This window comes from Jaculus jaculus, chromosome 2 (assembly GCF_020740685.1).
Source record: "Jaculus jaculus isolate mJacJac1 chromosome 2, mJacJac1.mat.Y.cur, whole genome shotgun sequence".
Lineage (NCBI taxonomy): Eukaryota > Metazoa > Chordata > Mammalia > Rodentia > Dipodidae > Jaculus > Jaculus jaculus.
This window is the reverse complement of record NC_059103.1, coordinates 138420551-138440426: the sequence shown is the minus strand read 5'-3', so window position 1 is coordinate 138440426 and position 19876 is coordinate 138420551. Positions and strand designations below refer to the sequence as shown.

At 38.9% G+C, this 19876-nt stretch overlaps 1 protein-coding gene across 2 annotated transcripts in view; it reads right to left on the bottom strand.

Annotated features, from left to right (window-relative positions):
• Nucleotides 1–19876, bottom strand: part of Prex2 (phosphatidylinositol-3,4,5-trisphosphate dependent Rac exchange factor 2) — a 318249-nt gene that overhangs the window by 152420 nt on the left and 145953 nt on the right. The window contains exons 15-20 of one of the 2 annotated variants that reach the window (XM_045143485.1): nucleotides 16965–17037; nucleotides 14486–14628; nucleotides 14256–14348; nucleotides 12770–12918; nucleotides 5677–5762; nucleotides 514–650 (exon numbers count right to left, since the gene is read on the bottom strand). In XM_045143485.1, coding sequence (XP_044999420.1) covers nucleotides 514–650; nucleotides 5677–5762; nucleotides 12770–12918; nucleotides 14256–14348; nucleotides 14486–14628; nucleotides 16965–17037 — 681 coding nt within the window. Of the gene's footprint in view, nucleotides 1–513; nucleotides 651–5676; nucleotides 5763–12769; nucleotides 12919–14255; nucleotides 14349–14485; nucleotides 14629–16964; nucleotides 17038–19876 lie in introns of those variants that run through there. The other variant, XM_045143486.1, reaches the window with a different exon arrangement.

Genomic DNA, 19876 nt, shown 5'->3' with positions numbered 1-19876 from the left:
TGCAGTAGAATCAGTATTTTTCAGAATACCACCCTTGGCCTTTGTGAAAATTACCATTTATCTTTACAGTTTGGGCACAAAGTCATACCACAAATCTTGAAGAATACTTCACCAAACACACGAGGGAAGCTGTAAGGCCCCACTTGTAGAGTTCCCTCTACTTCTAGTTAGTTACCTGAGAGAATTTTCTCTTACAGGATTATGCATGTAATAGTTATGCTTCAGAAGATAATTCACTTTGCTTATGACCTCCAAGGTAAGTACTTACTCAACATGCATGAGGGCCTGAGTTCAACACTCAGCACCAAGGGGAAGATGGAGGATACTATAGTACACAAATAAAATGCAACAGTTTAAACAATTCTAATGAGTCATTCAGTTGAAGCAGTAATTGTGAGGTGTATAATACTGCGTATAAACTGGAACTTAGAGTAAGAAACCACAAGTATCTCTAGTGCTAGCCTGCCCCAACCCCATGCCTTCCTGCAAGTGCGATGAGACTCAGGGGCGTACCTTCGTGGGTCGCCTGTATTTCCGGCAGGCAGTGACATGTGCAATGACACTGGCATGCGTCTCTTTGCTGACATTGATTCCGTTTACTTTGATGATACATTGTCCGGGGTGAAGACCAGCTGCTGCGGCCACTGTCCCTTTAAATGCAAAAGAAATTGCCAAAAAGGAAAAAAAAAAAAAAAAAAACCCACTTGTCAGAAATAAGATTCATCTGTATCATATGAAAAACCATGGGAGGAATTTTAAACGCTAACAAAGGCCTAAAAAGGATATTCCTGATAAATCTAGTCTGGATAGCAATGCCCTCTCAATAATTTTCTGTTGTCTTAACTCATTCAAACTGTGATTAACAGAGAATCCCCCTCCCCCCTCCCATTGCCTCCCCGCTCCTTGAGAATTAGTTTGAGGAAAATATTGCAGAGAAACCTTTATAATGTTAATCAGTTACTTTCCCTTTCAAATGCCTAGTCAATCTAATTTCCTAAATATATATAACAGGAAAGTGTGAAAGCCAGAAACATAAGCTTTATTATCTTTGTTTACAATGTCCCTGAATACTGAAACAACATTGTGACTGTTATTAACAATGATGATACTGGGCTGGGGAGATGGCTTAATGGTTAGGCAGTTGCCTGCAAAGTCAAAGGACCCAGATTCAGTTCTCCAAGACCCATGTTAGCCAGATGCACAAGGTGGTGCATGTATCTGGAAACTGTTTGTAGCAGCTGGAGGCCCTGGTGTGCCCATTCTTTCTCCCTCAATCTGCTCCTCTCTCAATCCCCATTCTCTCTCTCTCTCTCATAATATATTTTTAAATGATGATATTGTAATGTGCATACAGAAGAGAAATTTTGGGGCTGGGGGGGTATCTTTGGCCACAGGAGGAGAATTCGAGACAAAGGTCCAGGAAGAGAGAGTGAGGAGGTTCTGATGCCAGAGCCAGGGCAGGCTGCCTTGCTGTATTTCCCCAGCTACTCCAGGGAAGAGCAAAGACAGTGGTTAAGTGGACCCAAGGCTGAAATCCAGTGGCCTGGATGCAGCTGGGCATAAGATAATGAGGCTCCCCCCGTCATTTCATTCAATGTGCATCTGAGAAGAAAGGTGAAAAGACATGTTTGACTTGATTCCTTTATTTGGGGGGCGGGGGTGCCGGAGACGGCAAGCATGCCATTTCAGGATCACGAGGAATCGAGCGCTGAAGAGCAGCTTGACACAGTTCCAGCCCAGCTGTCTCTTCCTCGAAGTCCAATGTGGCCCCTCTAGAGAAACATCTTTGGCTCTCTACACTATAGAAATAAGTGGTTTTCTGTATAATGTTTGTCTTTCTCTGTCTTTCACTTAGTGTCCCAATCTCTAAGTTTACTTTTCCAGTAAAAATTGGTGTTGGTGAAGTGATGGTCAATGTATCTGAAAGAGGCTCTGGCACAGAATTGGAAAAACAAGAAAATGGGTTGGAGATCATTGTTTTCCTTAAAGGCCTTAAAGAAAGTCAGGCATGGAGTACAGTACACTTAGGAGGAAACAATGAACCTCCTGGAACAATGTAAAATTTGCTCTGTGACTAATTTTTCTAAATGGTGGCAATTGCAACAAATTATGACTCTTTACCAAGAACCCTTACAGAAAAACAACTGAAGTCAGAAAGAGTTCAATTGGGGGGACCAAAGTCTAAGTATTGGAGGGACATGAAAAGGAAAATTCAAAATAAATAATTAAAGAATAAATGAATCTACTGGATCAGTGATTAATGATGGGAAGCCCCATTTGTGGTTGTTTTGCCTCTCACCTTTAATATAGTAATTGAAAGTAGAAGTTCAGGAAATCACAAGTGCTTGACCGCACATACATGGGGGAAAATGTAAAATCAGTTAATCATTACAGGGGCCTGATGACTTTACTTGAGGTGAATAATTATGGGATTGTTTGATGAAAAGGAATAACAAAATGTTTCTATGAATTCTGTGAAATTGTACCTTTCTTGAAGTTTGTTCTTGCATGATGTGATCAGAAAATAAAAGACTGAGGCTAAGAGCTGTGGCAGCAGAGAAGCAGAGAAATATAGAAGCATGGAAGCATAGAAACAGGGAAAAACAGAAAATAGAAAAAAAGACAAAAAAAAAAAGAAAAAGAAAAAAATAGAAAAATAGAAAGAGAAAAATAAAAAAAAATAGAGAGAAGGAGGCAGAGAGAAGAAGATAGAAAAACTCAGCTGCCTTCAGCATTAGCCTGTCACCTTCACCAGAACTTGACTTCGAGTCATTATTTCACCACTCCCTTTCACACCTCTCTTTGGGGACCCTCCTTCAAGCCAGGGCTGGACCCTGACTGGGGGGTGGAGGGGAAGGTAAGCTCTCACTCTAGCCCAGGCTGACATGGAATTCACTATGTAGTCTCAAGCTGGCCTTGAACTCACAGTGATCCTCCTACCTCTGTTGGGATGAAAGGTGTGAGCCACCATGCCTGGCTGACATAATTCATTTCTGTCATTCATGTAACAGTTAGCTTGTAATCTAAACTTTATTCTGCTAGCACTACTCTTTCTTAACATTTCTGCCTAATTTTTGAGTGACTATATTAAGATGTTTCACACTTATTAAGAATAAAAGCAGTAATCCCCTCGTTGCTATGTAAGCACTTGGCTTCCTGGGCTCAGCAGCTAGCGCCTTACTCTTACTATGTGCAGAACTGTGAGATCTGTGATGCCCTTCAATTATTATGAGGAGCAATATAAAACAAAAGGTACATATCACAAGAGCTGTTAGTAATGTATTTGCCTTTAAAATAGAATTTAAAATATAACAAGATTTGATTTAAGTTATTTAATTTAAAGAGAATTCTATAGTGAGATGATTTATCTAGTGCTCAGAGGACTATTCGAAGGAACTCTATAACAACAGGCTATACAGGCCCACAGATTATGATGAAGCCAGAGAAGTCACATTTTTTAGCTACTCACCCCCCCCCAAAAAAAAACACATTTGCTATCACAAAGTTATAGGTAGGCAAGCTTAAATTCATTGTATTTTTAGTTTAAATGGAAGCATATAGAAACAGGGGCACCATTCTTATGTGTGTGGTGTGTGTGAATGTGTGAATGTCCTAAGAATGTGGCTTTTCCCATGGGTGCACATGAGTGTGGAAGCCAGAGGTGCAGCCTCATTGGTGAGCTCTAAGTAAGTGAGAGACTCTGTCTCAAAAAATGAGGTGGGGGGGCTGGAGAGATGGCTTAGCGGTTAAGCGCTTGCCTGTGAAGCCTAAGGACCCCGGTTCGAGGCTCGGTTCCCCAGGTCCCACGTTAGCCAGATGCACAAGGGGGCGCACGCGTCTGGAGTTCGTTTGCAGAGGCTGGAAGCCCTGGCATGCCTATTCTCTCTTTCTCCCTCTATCTGTCTTTCTCTCTGTGTCTGTCGCTCTAAAATAAATAAATAAAAATAAATAAATAAATAAAAATAAAAAATAAAAAAAATGAGGTGGGGCTGGAGAGATGGCTTAGTGGTTAAGCACTTGCCTGTGAAGCCTAAGGACCCCCCGTTCAAGGCTCCATTCTCCAGGACCCACGTTACCCAGATGCACAAGGGGGAGCACACGTCTGGAGTTCATTTGCAGTGGCTGGAAGCCCTGGCGCACCCATTCTCTCCCTCCCTCTCTCTCTCTCTCTCTCCCTATCTGCCTCTTTCTCTTTCTGTCACTCTCAAATAAATAAATAAAAATGAACAATTTTTTTTTTTTAATGAGGTGGAGAGCAATAAAGGAAGGCATCCAATGTTTACCTCTGGCCTACCCAGCATTGAGATTACAGATGTATGCCATCCCATCCTGGATTATTTTTAATATTTTATTTATTAATGTACTTGAGGAAGATAGAGAGAAAGAGAATGGGCACCCCAAGCCCTCTAGCCACTGCAAACAAACTCCAAACGCATGTGCTTCCTTGTAGAGCTGGCTAACATGGGTACTGGGAAATCGAACCTGTGTCCTTTTGCTTTGCAGAGAAGTGCTTTTAACTGCTAACTCATCTCTCCAGTCCACAGGGCTTTTTTTTTTTTTTTTTTTTTTTTTTTTTTTTTTTTTTTTCTTTTTTGAAGCAAGCCCAACAGACTGACCTTTGTTTTAATATGATAAAGTAAGCAAGAAAAGAGAAAATTGATATGCCAGGGCCTCCAACCACCACAGTTGAACTCCAGACACATATGCCCCTTGTGCACATATGCAACCTTATGGGCCTGTGTTACTGTGTGTGGCTAGATTACATGGGACCTAGAGAGTCGAACATAAGTCCTTAGGCTTTGCAGGCAAGTGCCTTAACCTCTGAGCAATCTTTCCAGCCCACTCCCAGGCTTATCTTTGAAACAGGGTGCTGGATATCTCAACTTAGGCCTCCTACTTGCATAGCAAGCAAGTTGCCAACTTAACTATCCCTTCAGCCCCCAAGAGAGTTGTTTATTAATCAAAGTTTTAACAGCGATAAATATGCTTTAGAGTGTTTTACTTTAGATGTTTTGAGAAAAAGTCTCATTCTTGAACTCACAGTAATCTTCCTGCCTCAACCTCCTGAATATTAGACTCACAGAAATGAGCCACCACAACAGTGAATTTTTTTCTTTTGTTTTGGTTTATTTATTTATTTACTTATTCATTCATTCATTCATGACAGAGAGACAGAGACAGAGGGAGAGAGAGAGACAGAATGGGCATGCCAGGGCCTCCAGGCACTGCAAATGAACTCCAGACACATGCGCCACCTTGTGCATCTGGCTTATGTGGGTTCTGGGGAATCTAACTGAGGCCCTTTGGCTTTGCAGGCAAGAGCCTTAACCGTTAAGCCATCTCTCCAGAACTTGTTTTGGTTTTTTGAGGTAGGGTCTCACTCTAGCCCAGGATGACCTGGAATTCACTATGTAGTCTCAGGGTGGCCTCAAACTCACGGTGATCCTCCTACCTCTGTCTCCTGAGTGCTGGGATTAAAGGAGTGTACCGCCACACCAGGCAACAGTTGGAATTTTTTAATTTTTTAAAAAATTAATGTTTGTAGATTTTGCCAAATTAATACAGTAAATGGAAAAAATCCATAACAGCATGCTCCTGCATATTTTAAGCGCGACTCTATTTACAAAAACAGATAAAGCAAGCTGGAACAGTTTCCCATGCACATGGGCTTCTTACCTCTCCCCACTGCATGCACAACAGAAGGTCCAAATCCTCGGATCTGAAAGCCAAGCCCATCAGCTGAATCTGGGATTTTCACTGTCCTATAAAACAATCCGAAATGAAGGCAAGAAGAATTTTAAATGCTACAGTTGTTAAAATGTTAATCATCTATGCCTTCGCTCATCCTGGCAATATATACATACTGACGGGCTACCAAGGAAAGGACAGTGAGCTGGACGCCCTTAGAGACAACATGGTCCTTACCCTCACACAGGCACAGAGCAGGCATGCATTATAGTTTCTAAATTGGACACAGTCATTACACAACATATTCTGGAAGAGGAACTGGCAATAGGCACAGCTATACTGGCTGTGAATTCTCATTCAGCTGTTTTCTAAGCAGATAGTGTCCCAGAAACTGCCACAGAATGATGGCACCATGTAGACTCCTTTCTCACAGTGTGGATGTGGATTAAAGGAAAAGCTTCTGGTACACTGCCCTCTATGGTACCAAGCCAGGATCTTCTCTAAAATGGAAGCTCCTCTCTTTAGTTCACTACCACAGAAAAAAAATGGTTACCTTGTGAAATTTCATTGTAAAGAACGATACTAAATATGAGCCCATGCATTTCTACATGGTGGAAACTTCATCAAAGAACAAATTATAAAGGACAGAGTTGTCAAACACTCCATCAAAATAGTGTAAGAATATGATTAACTATAGGGTTTATGTAAATACAATTCAAAAAGAATCATACATCAAAAGGTAAGCCTGAATAAGAAAAGAAGTATTTCCAGTGAATCCACACAGAATGGAATGAGAACATAAGTCAGCTGCCATGGCAAACTAATGAAGGACATTCAAGTTGTCACTGCAACATAACAAAGAACACTATATAGACTGGAACATCATAACCATAAAATAAGTATAACAAATTGCAATTACAAATAAAATGAAATGAACACAGTGCAATCAATTTTGATGGAGAGCACCTGATACCCAAGAAACATTTTTTTTTTTTACAAAGGAAGAATTAATTATAAAATACACATCAACAGCCATTGAAAGGCATGCTGGACAGACTATGAAGTTATACCCAGCTGCTGGAGGCCACTTGAGAAAGACTGTGTAACTAGAACACTCCAGAAAGCCCCAGGCTACATTCAGGCTTGAGGGCAGAGCCTGGCACTGTAGCCTCCAACACTCTCTAGGCAGGCATTCAGCTTAAAAATGTGAGTTGTCTGGGGCTGGAGAGATGGTTAAGCGCTTGCCTGTGAAGCCTAAGGACCCCGGTTCGAGGCTTGGTTCCCCAGGTCCCACGTTAGCCAGATGCACAAGGGGGCGCACGCGTCTGGAGTTCGTTTGCAGAGGCTGGAAGCCCTGGCACTCCCATTCTCTCTCTCTCCCTCTATCTGTCTTTCTCTCTGTTTCTGTCGCTCTCAAATAAATAAATAAAAAATTAAAAAAAAAATGTGAGTTGTCTGTTCTGGGGAAGCTTGAACTTGCTATTGCAAAGTAGTTATACATCTTAGAGTGATTTGCATATATGTAGAACAGAGGTCAAAGAACCACTATATACTTTATCCTTAATGACATAATTCTTTGGTGTACAGGGCTGTGTTTACTTCCTTTGAAAGGAATACAGTTACAGTGTCCAGTGTCCATCAAAGACGTATAAGCATTCAGTAACAACGAGAGATGGGGGTGGGGAAGAAGAAGTAATTACACATTCTAGTGTCCGTGAAACAGGAGGCCGACCCTGCTTCTGCTTAGGAATGAGAGGCCACTGTGGCTGAGCTAGCCCTAGCTTCCAGGCATGGTGAGTTACGGTCACTTCGACATGAGCAACAAGAGCAGCTTCTCAACCTTTCTGAGCAAGGTCTTCCTATCTGTCTAATATTGCTATGTGAGGCTGACCCCTCTGTAATCTTTAAAATTATTATTTTATCTTAGCAAAATATTTTTATTTGTTTATTTGCTTGTATGTGCAGGGGGAAGAAGGAATCTCAGTAATTTGCTATTCTACATGAACACCAGACACATCACCAATTCTATTTTTTGTGTCTTTGCTTACATGGGGAATCAAACCCAGGTAGGCAGGTTTTATAAGCAAGCACCTCTAGCCTTTGAGCAATCTTCCCATCCCTTAGCAAAATTTCTTAACAAAATACAGCACCATGAGATCCATTTTAGTGTAAACAGTGGAATTCTTTTAATAAAATTATCTTTTGAGAACAAGTTTTCCTGGTGGAATAAAAGGGCACATTGTTTATTAAAATAAGAGTTAAACTCATACAAGAGGAATGACCTATGTCCAGGAGAAAATAAGTATCTTAACAAATCTATGAAATAGCCTTTTGGAAAATTCCTTGATGTTATCAAGTGGAACATACAGCTAGACTCAAAAGAAAATTCTGTTTTGTTTACCTCTCATATGTTAGCCTTTTCTCCCAAACAGGATGCTGCTAATGTTACAAGACAGTCTTTTAAAAACCATGAGCACCCTGACAGAAACTTCCATACAGTTCTTCCTGAGGCCTCATGCCCTATGAGTCTGCCTACAGATGGTCCCCAGATGGTGCTAGGTACCTGGGCTAGAGAAGGTCGGTGCTATTTAAGACAAAATGAATTGGAGAGAGCAGAGATGGCCTTCCAAGATGCTAACACCTACTCTGCCAAACCTGCACAATGAACAGCCCACTGTAGCCAATGCACTTTATGAAGTTTATGAGAAATGTTGCCTTACTTAGAATAGCAAGAATCCACCCAGGAGAAAGCCCTGTGTCATCACTTCTTACTTTCAGGTCAATTTCTGGTGGGGAGGAACCAAAGCTATCACAAAGACTGAAAATGCCTTCCTGATGGCTTCAACATGACATGGACCCACAGGCTCATGCAGACGCAGTGGCTAGCTGATGGGTTTGCGGGAAGTGGTTTGTGAGAGCGCTCATCTAAATGGATCCATATGGTGTGGTAATTGCAAGGTAATGCCTGATTGAAGGAGGGACCTAGTTTGAGGAAGGTCACTGAGGGTATGTTGTCAGGGACTGTATCTTCCATGACTGAGTGAAGTATTGACTGATCTCTGTTTTTCATCTTCCAAGAGGTGATGAAGACAGTCTGAGCCATGTGCTTCTCCCATCGTGACGTTCTGCATGAGCACACGGGGCCAAATAGCAGCGGTTGGGAAACACAGAAATCATGTCAGGTGTTTTGCCACAGTGACAAAGGAAAAAGTAACAAATTCAGCCTTATTAGGCAGTGATGTGTCAGCAAATGCTGAGAATAAAGTAAGTCTTTACAATATCTTTATGTGTCAAAGTGTTCAATGAAACTTCCGATGTTTTATACATCAGAAATATGTGATGAAAGAAAAACTATCCATTGATGTCAATTTAGATATTAACTTTTCAATGTAAATGCTGAGGTTGAAAGTGCTTTCATCATACTTACTATAAGCTAACCGATAAGCATGAGTGATAATACTGACTGCCTGCCAGGGTACTAGCTCTAAGGACATGTTTGCTCTTCATCACTGATGTTGGGAGTGTCCACTAGCACTCAGCAGGTAGAGGCTAATGATGCTGGCTAATACCAGACAGTGCACAAGAAACTCTGCCAAGTATGTACTTACAAATATGAGAGTTCTATTTGATGAGAATTGTTCTTTAATGGGTACCAACTGAATTGTAGAGAAAAATCCACATGGAATAACAAATGTGATTTACAATTTCCCAAATTAAAAACGTTACTATCCTATTTATATCTTGTGAAATTATTAAAGTATTATACTCCATACTTGCTCTTTATTCTTAGTGTAGGTAGATTTTTGTGACCATTATCACCAAACAGCCTCTTAAACAAAAAGACATGTGTGTGTTGTAATGAATTCATAATACTGGGAAAACATAAGGGGAAAGTTACACATTTAAAGTACATTAAAATAAAAAAATAGTATTCTATATTTATAAAAGTTTTTAAAATATTTTAGTCATTATTATTGACAAGGAGAGAGAGATAAGGAGAGTTACAATGAGTGTGACAAGACCTCTAGTCACTGCAAAAGGACTCTAGACACTGTGCATCTGGCTTTACATGAGTACTAGGGAATTGAACCCGGACCATCAGGCTTGGCAAGCAAGTGCCTTTAACTGCTGAGCCACCTCCCCAGCTCCATAAAGAAGACAAATTCTCTAATGCAATAAGGAAGTGATAGAATGAAATGAAATGAGAAGGCAGTCAAGAGCACCAACACCACCAATGAGTACTAACCATGTGTTAACTGCCTTCCCAACTAACAAATCAAGACTTAGATCAAGACCTAAGAGCTCTGTGGCACAGCACTGTTGTGCCATCTCATGGATGAGAACTGAGAAGTGACAAATTACTTGGTAAGTGGAGGAAAGGGGCTTGAACTTCAGGTTCCAGGCACTGAGCAGCAAGGACTGGAGCAGTGTCAGAAGACACGGGGTCCAGCTCTGAAGCTTGGAAATGTCCCTTCTACATTTAGTGTTGACATTGTTCTCATAATAGTCTTTTCAATTTTTATTTGTTTATTTATATATCTGAGAGAGGGTCAGAAAAAGAGAGAGGAAATGGGCATACACGGGGTCCAGCTCTGAAGCTTGGAAATGTCCCTTCTACATTTAGTGTTGACATTGTTCTCATAATAGTCTTTTCAATTTTATTTGTTTATTTATATATCTGAGAGAGGGTCAGAAAAAGAGAGAGGAAATGGGCATACACGGGGTCCAGCTCTGAAGCTTGGAAATGTCCCTTCTACATTTAGTGTTGACATTGTTCTCATAATAGTCTTTTCAATTTTATTTGTTTATTTATATATCAGAGAGGGTCAGAAAAAGAGAGAGGAAATGGGCATTCCAGGGACTCCAGCCACTGCAAACAAACTCCAGATGCATGCACCACCTTGTACATCTGGCTTACATGGGTCCTGGGGAATCGAACCTGGGTCATTTGGCTTTGCAGGCAAGCACTTTAACCACTAAGCCATCCCTCCAGCCCCATCACAGTGTTTTAACTGTTGAATGTCTGTGTCAGCAGACCATTTGCTGTGGGGTCAAACCAGGGGTTATTTGGAGGGCATGATTTCTAATGGTTGCATTGGAAGGCTACTTTACATTCCTTTCAGAGTATCCTCAAAGTGGAGCTAGGCAGCTGAGATAGCCTTTATCTATGCAGGATGGGATAAAGATGTAGGAACGGATCTTATTTCATTTAGAGGGAAGACCGTGCTGTGGTTCTTTGCTGCCCTCTAGCCTGGTGTTTATGAATTAGTAACTTTATTAATGAGTCACTCATTCTTTCAGGTCACTTGGTAAATGGCTGGTACAAGTTAAAGCATCCATCCATCTTAAGGATTTAATATTGTCACAAAGGGAAGTACTGGGGACAATCTATCCAATTACACTGCATTCTGACTCAAACTATGCATAGTGCACCTAACTATTTCTGAATGCATAGTATTTATATAATAAATGTACATAGAGTATATACTTCATGCAATACATATGTATATATAGTATTTATATATAAAATACTTTTAAGTCAAATAATACTACACATATATTCATTTATGATATATAATTAAAATTTCAAATCTTGTCTGTGAAACAATAGCTTTCATTTATCTTAAAATGAATTAAGTTAAAGTAAGTTGCTTACTGTTACAGAAAAATAATACAAGTAAATTTTAAAGAACTATTCTGATATAGTACATTCACATGTTCTGTTGGTTGGTGAAATAATTCATGGCAAATACCACACAGCCATATTAAAACTAGTGACAATGAATTACAGAAAAAAAAGACAGTGACTGTCAAGTTCATTACAATATGTTTTAAGTTTACACAAGTATATAGAGCATGGTTGTGTTCTATATGTAACAGTGGTTTACAAACAGAAGTGGCTATGTCTGTGTGGTAACATTAAAAGAAAATGTCTTCCTTCAGAAAATATCTTTCTTGTTTTTCCATAATAAGTATTATTATGATTCAAGTATGAAGTGTTCCCCCAAAAGGCTAATGTGTTGAAGAGAGTGGAACTATCATGAGGTTCCTAGTTGAATAACCCATTGACGAGAACATAGCTGTTAGGCTATTGGGGATAATGCCCAGTTGTAAGTAGTAGGTGAATGGAGCAATCCTTTGAAGGATATACCTTATCCTTAGATTCCATCTTGTTCCCTCTCTCTGCTTCCTGACTGTTGTTAGGTGAGAAACTTATGTTCTCCTACCTCCATGATGAACAGAAACGTCTAAAACCATGAAACAAAAAAAGAAACAAACTGCTACTCTTTGAAGTTTTTCTCAGACAATCTCTCATAATGATGTAGGGCTGAATAACACAAGCACACATATTTTTATTATCTTAGGTAGACAGATGAAAGATCAAGAGGTTTTTTGTTTGTTTGTTTGTTTCCTTTATTTAAAAGCATGGGTATCTTGCCAAGTATGTACAATCATGGAGTATCTTTTAGACTTCGTCTCATGTCATATGAACACTAAATTGTATGCTGAAGTGTGTCTAATCACACTTTTGCACCAAAAATTCTTATAGCTAAACAGGTATCGCTTTATTCTTTAGTATCAAGTGTTCTGCTAGCTTATTCACTAATAGTAAAACTCGATCTAACACAGGACAGAAAAATTTGGACTGGAAGAGGAGAACATTATTTCTTCTTTCTTATTTATTTATTTATTTTGGGTTTTTCAAGGTAAGGTCTCACTCTACCTCAGGCTGACTTGGAATTCACTATATAGTCTCAGGGTGGTCTCCAACTCACAGCAATCCTCCTGCCTTTGCTTTCCAAGTGCTTGGATTAAAAGCGTGCACCACCACACCTGGCTGAGAACATTATTTCTAATGATCCATGGAATTTAGGCAGCCAACACTTACCACCAGAAGCAGCACAGTTTTCCCTATCATCTGAAGCACTGTATTAGTAATTTTTTGAAGTTTCAGTGTTATGGATTTTAAGTGCTATAGATATGGAGTGCTTAATTCTAAATGGTTACTTTGTAGTTTGTATTTTCTATTTTGCTTATCTATGGAACATATTTTAGATCTCACAAAAATAAATCCACTTACTCCCTTGGTTTTGTGCTCACAAGAACCCTTAGAGGCTTTCTGCTGTTTAAGCATGATTTCAGGAAACAGTCCACTTCATGGAAAGGTCTCATAAAAACTAGGTCACCATTAATAGAAAAAATCTTCTTCCCAACTTCCATACCAGCCATCTGTGAGAAAAGTGACAAAAAAATAATTTCATATGATAATTTAATAGAGATTTTAGGTTCTTATAAAAGATGAATCTGTAAAGGTTCAATGCTTATAGGTTCTGACATTTTAAAGACATGTGCAATAGTTTTACACAAATTCAAATAACAGAACACTGCATGAAACAATATTCTCTTTGGATTAGTATGAATTTGATTATACAGCTTTGTTGAAATTCTCCCTCTTTCCTTCTTGGCATTTCACTCTCCCAGACGCTCTCTTGTTACTGTTAACTTTTGCTCTTTAAAGTAGGGTTAAACACCTGTTTATTACCCTTTACTGTGTTTTCAAGCTATATACTTTTAACTCAGAGAGTTTCAACCCTTTGTGTGTGTATTTAGTCTATATTACATTTAGTGTAAAGAATGCCAAGTTTATTTGCATGAATTTTTATGGTAAAAAGATGCTGTGCATTAGCAGAAGTTACTAATAACTAAAAGTAGATTCAAATGTAAATTCTACTTGTGTACATTAATTCCATTTCTGTAATTCTAATATTCTTTATTAGAGCTTAGAATACCAAGATGTTTGCTTAAATATTAATATCTTGGGCTGGAGAGATAGCTTAGCAGTCAAGGCATTTCCTTGCAAAGCCTGAGAACTCATGTTCAAATCTCTAGGTCCCACACAAGCCAGATGCAGCGAGGCAAGAGTACAATGCTGCACATGCCCACAAGGGAGTGATGCATCTGGAGTAAGTCTGCAGTGGCTGAAGGCCCTGGTATGTCCATTCTTTCTTTCTATCTCTCTCTCTCAAATAAATAAATAAATATGATAAAATATCAAGTATCTTTCAAGCCCAGTAGCAAAGTGAAGAGACTTGAGGCCTGAAATACCTGGGCTGGAAAGTAGGCTTCATAAGGATGGGGGACTTTTGGCCTTTGTCTATTGCTGTGCCCAATCCTTAGAACACTGCCTAGCATATAACTATTATTAAATAAATATTTCCTAAGGAAGGAGTGATCAGAAGATTTCTCTGTGTAAAAGCCTTGTGAAATCGAATAATGTCAATCAGCCCCATAGAGCCCCAGGTTGGAAACAATGATAATGGAAATTCCAGGGCAGGGACACAGAATGTGCTACTTGCCTCCTAGGAACTCAAGATGATCAGAGCTGTAGTTCTCTGAAGTACTATGACTGTCCCAGCCCCAATTATCACTGACACACTGCCAGAAATCCCAAAGCTACCTTAAAAAAAAAAAATGCAGATACCCTGCCAGCAACTGATTGCAATCTGAGACTTTTATATTCACAAAACATAACAAAATATCTGAATGATAATGCTAATTTACATTACCTCAGCATTAGACCCCCTTTCTACCAACTTTATTATTGGAACTTTATTTTTGTCTTCCAGCCCAAAGCCATAACTTCCTTCATTAGATTTAATCTGGAATATGAAACATGAATATTATTGATAATGCAATGATGAATATTACAAATAAAACAGAATGAAGTCATCAATCATGCTAATGCAGGTCTCCTGCCTTTGCCTAACCAAGAAAAGTTAGATAATCATCAACTTACCAACAGTGACTTGGCTATAACATTTTCTACAACTTTTAAATCATGTTTCATAAGTCGGTGTTTCATATTTGATCCTTCCATTTCCTCATCAGCAAAAAAGCGGAAAAGAAGAGGCTCGTCTTTGAATTCACTTTTTTCAAGGACTACAAAAACAGAAAGGTTTAAATTATTTCATTTAATCCAAAATACAAACTTCTTTTCCTTACCAGTGTATATTCAGTAAATAAACACCTGCCCACAAGTTAAATTCTCTTGTATCTCTTACTCTAAACCAAATCCAATTTCTTGAGTTACTGTTATTTAAAGGATTTTTGGATTTTTAAAATAAGTACTATTTTCCAGTATCAACTTCTTTGTATTTAACTAAGCCCTCCATTGTCCAAATTAAAAATCTAAATTTAAAGAAAAGAATACAATGAATCCAAAAATATGTAATCCAACATGGAAAATTATAGTGCTTTCCACTTTCAGAAAACATTTTAGCACGTCTTTAATACACTAAACAATTATAAGAAAATTTAAAATGGACTGTGTTTAACCTTCATGTGTGACCAATTCCCATTGAGATCACATTTGTTCTAACACTTCAAACCAGAAATATGTCATATGAGTGAAATGTGACTTTTAACTTCCAAATTTATAGTTCTTTTCTGTTTCAAAGCAATATTCTCAAATAAAATTCTATAAAGGTCAGTCTTTCCCTTTTATCTGAATATTAATATTTTCCCCCAAAGCCTCTATGGTCCCTGGGTATAAACTGATGGCATATGTTTTATGTCCTGTTAGCTTTGTTCAAACTAAGGGTAAATATGTACAGCAAGAATGTATTGAATGACATCTTGACTGCTGTCAAAATGCTTTAAAATAGAAAATTTTGGTTCCATTCTCCATCCTTAGCACCCTGATGCATACTACTTAGGACAGGGTGACTCATGGTCATGGGAAAGCAATGGGGCCCAGGTCTGGGACTAATTCTGAGTATGAAAAGTTTTAAAACATAGTTTTTTAAACTTTCTTGATTTTATTTTTCTTGTCTATAAAGCAAAGGCAATAAAATAAATCTTCACAAAGCTGCCTTAACTAAAATGAGATGACGCATGTAAACAACTTGGACTGTACTATGCAATACAAAGAGATGACTATTGTATTTCATTATTTTTATAAAGTTTCTATAAATACCTGCAGAGCAGATGGGCACATGGGTTATTTTTTATGAATGGGTTATCTTTGGAATGAATGCTGGCTGGCCACATGAATGAACAAATGAAACTATCAACCTCACAATAAAAGGTAACATGAGCCATAACAGACAATGGGAGACAGAAATATTTTGGATTAAGCTGTTTTGCCTTGATGATATAAACATTTTTCTGAAGATCACATGATGTTTCTACTACAGCTGTTTTCCCTCAACCAAACAGTCCATCAAGAGGCCAACGGAAGTACCAAGAGTGCCAGGCATATTAGGCCAATATGCTTTCAAACTGACACAACAATTCTGTAGGCGTACCTAGTGTTATAATTCAGTATTTTATTATAAGTGCTTAGCTGAAATCATTACTTCTTGTTGTGTGATAAGAAGAATAATTGAAGGTTTTAAGTTTGATATTATAGCTTTAGCTTCCCAAAATGTCATGAGGGTTTTTCTCCCATTCAATAGCTTGCTCTTCAGGGACCAGTATTTTTTTTTATCATAATTCATACAGTGATCTAAACCAAATGAAATGGGATAAAATTCCTAAACATATACATGACAATCAATACATCTCAAAATTGCTATAACTTTTGCCAGAATTCTTTCTTCAAATAAATATTAACATCCCTGTGAAATTAGCTGGCAGACACAAACACTAACAAATATGTATTTAGAGGCCTATTATTTCAGTTTTAGTAGCTTGGTAAGATAGTATGCATGCAGAGGATAAATTCTCATTACCATGGAGAAATCCATAGGTTTCATTGGGGGAAAATGACTCTTGTTCAATGACCTGTTTGCAATCATCAAACAAAAATAGACTAGAAAGACACATTTCCCCCCAGAGATTTAGTTATCCAAAGTAATCTTGAATATAATTTCTTAAAAGTAATAATAAATATGAAACCTCATGTTCTCATTTAATCAATCTACTATATGCTGTCATTTAAATGAATATAATCTGAAATCAATCCAGATAAATAAGGGATTATTTTTGTTAAGATCACAAACTTTCAATTTCAAATTTTGCTCTTCTTGAATGACCACGGTCTAGAAAAACAGAAGAGAAGTCACAGACACTAGTACATAATAGCAAGTTGACATAGGAATAGCCCCAGCAGTGACACTGACTGCAGATGTGGTGACTCAACAGGAACCCATGGCAAGACCCAGACAGTGTAGCTGATTCATCTCGCCCTCACTGAGCACTGAGACACTCCCAATGTTCCAAGAGAAGCCAAACAAAGAAACACATGTGTAAGTGCGCAGGGCGGAACTCCCTACCATGGTGCATAAATCCATTGTCACAGAGTCCGACAGCAAATATCATCGCCTCTTCTCTGGTGCGGCAATCGCCCTGTTAACCAGAAAAAGCACTGTTCATGTCAACCAACAGGCCATTGAAGGCTTTAGTGCATCTGATTTACAGTCCAAGAAACACTCCCCACACACTATGTAATGTTTATTAGTCCTCTTTCATAGCATGTAAGTACTCTACCAATGTATTCTCACTTCTATTACATTTCTATTGTTACTGCTCTAATCAGATGTTTCTGTATACCTTATCTAAATTACGATACTTTTTCTGCTCTCTCTCTAGCATAAGCTACTATAGAATTCAAGTTTATTACCCAGGAATTTCATATTCCAAAACTTTAAAGAGGTCCTATTTTTTAATATTTATGTACAAGAGAGAAAGAGATAGTGTGAGAGAGAAGGGGCACGCCTGGGCCTCCAGCCACTGCAAATGAACTCCAGAAGCATGCACCACTTTGTGCATCTGGCTTACATGGGTCCTGGGGAATTGAGCCTGGGTCCTTGGACTTTGCATTCAAGCACCTTAGTACCTAAGCCATCTATCCAGCCCAGTTCCTATTTTTTTAATAATAAAATCCAAAATACTGTTGAGCTTTCCAGATGTTTCAATCCTAGTTTTCTTCTTCCTCTCCAGCCTCCCTTTTCAAAGATTAATACTTGTTCTTGTCATTCTGATCAGGCTAGCTGCCTGGACTCTATCCCACCTCATTCTAACCTTCATGCAAATGCTAGCAGTTGTTTTCCTCGCTAGCTATCTTTAAATGCCCTACACACACTTCACCTCATGCTGTGACAACTGTAACTGTCAACTACAAAGGCAGTTGTATAATCTGAAATTCCAGACTATGCAACAGGTCTTCCTAAAAATCAGGGTGATTTGTAAGTCTTACATGTTGGCTTAAAATGTATCGATTCTTTTCCTACAAACCATAACAAATGGTTCACATTCACACCTTAAAATATAATCAGTCCTTCTTTTGCCTTCTAGGTATTAAAATCCAGTGAAGAAAAGAGCTAGGGCTGCTGAGATGGCTTAGCAGTTAAGGTGTTTGCCTATGAAGCCTAAGAAGCCATGTTCAAACCCCCCAGACCCCATGTAAGCCAGAAGCACAAAGGTGAGGCTGGTGCAAAGTTGTACATGCTCACTCGATGGTGCAAGCAATGGGAACTGGATTTCAGTGATTAAGGCTCTGGAGCATCAATTCTCTCTCTCTCTCTCTCTCTCTCTCTCTCTCTCTCTCTCTCTCTCCCCCCCCCCCCCTCTCTCTCTCTCTCTCTCAACATTAAAATTAAAATTCAAAAAAGAAATAAAGAAAAGAGCTAATACGGGCTGCAGAGATAGCCCAGTGGTTACAGACACTTGTTGCAAAGTTTGATGGCCCAGGTTCAATTCCCAGCACCCATGTAAAACCAGATGCACAAAGGGGCATATGCATTTAGAGTTTGTTTGAACTGGTAAAAGGTCATGGCAAACTCATGTTCATTCATTCATTCATTCTCTCTATCCTTACAAATTAATAAATAAAAATATCCTTTAAGCTTAGCATGGTGGCACATGCCTTAAACCTAGCACCTGGGAGGCAGAGGTAGGAGGATTTCTATGAATTTGAGGCCACCCTGAAACTACATAGTGAATTCCAGATCAGCCTTGGCTAGAGTGAGACCCTGCCTCGAAAAAAACAAAAAATCTTTAAAAACAGTTAATATGCCAACCAATCAGATACATATAGCCAGGAAACTAGGAACATAGAAAACACCCCAAGCCTACTAAAGTGCTTAATAAGGCCTCCTGTGGGAGATGATGCTAGAGAAGATTTTTAATAAATATGTAGAAATCACAGTAAATAACCATCAGATCTTGAAGGCAGAAACCATGCCTATTTCTTGTCTTGTTGGTTTGTTTTATGTTAGTAATATGCTTAACTTTAAGCTTATGGGGGGGGGGTGGCTCAGCAATTAAAGGCACTTGCTTGAAAAGCTGCCATCCAGGGTTCCACACCCCAGCTACCCATGTAAATATGGATGGGCATTCATTTACACTAACAAGAGTCCCTGCTATGTGTGCCTATGTATACACACACACACTAACAAATTTTTAACATACATAAGTATTTTTGGAATAAAGTTAAGCTTATGATAGCAGCTTTGATTGTTTTATTTGATGGTATGTTATAGAACATAACCATTCATATTTGCATTAACAAATCTGTGCACCATTATTATTCTTCCTCTTTAATCCTTTTGTTTTGTTTTATTTTTTTAACTGACAAATTCCTTAATTGTAAAGAATATCTCATGGTAATTCCCTCCCCCCTCCCCACTGTCCCTTTGAAACTCCACTCTCCATCATATCCCCTCCCCCTCTCAATCAGTCTCTCTTTTGTTTTGATGTCATCATCTTCTATTCCTATTATGATGCTCTTGTGTAGGTAGTGTCAGGCACTGTGAGATCATGGCTATCCAGGCCATTTTGTGTCTGGAGGAGCATGTTGTAAGGAGTCCTACCCTTCCTTTGGCTCTTACATTCTTTCTGCCACCTCTTCCACCATGGACCTTGGAAGGTATGATAGAGATATTGCAGTGCTGAGCACTGCTCTGTCACTTCTTCTCAGCACCATTATGCCTTCTGAGTCATAAAGAGAGAGAGAAAAAAAATAGAAAGAGATATAGGAAGAGAGAGAATTGGCATGCCAGGACCTCAGCCACTGTAATTGAACTCTAAAAGCTTGTGCCACCTAGTGGTCATGTGCAATCTTGAACTTGCCTCACCTTTGTGTGGTTTATGCAGGATTTGGAGAGTAGAATATGGGTCTTTAGGCTTTGCAGGCAAGTGCCTTAACCACTAACCATCTCTCCAGCCATTTTTTCTTAATTATTTT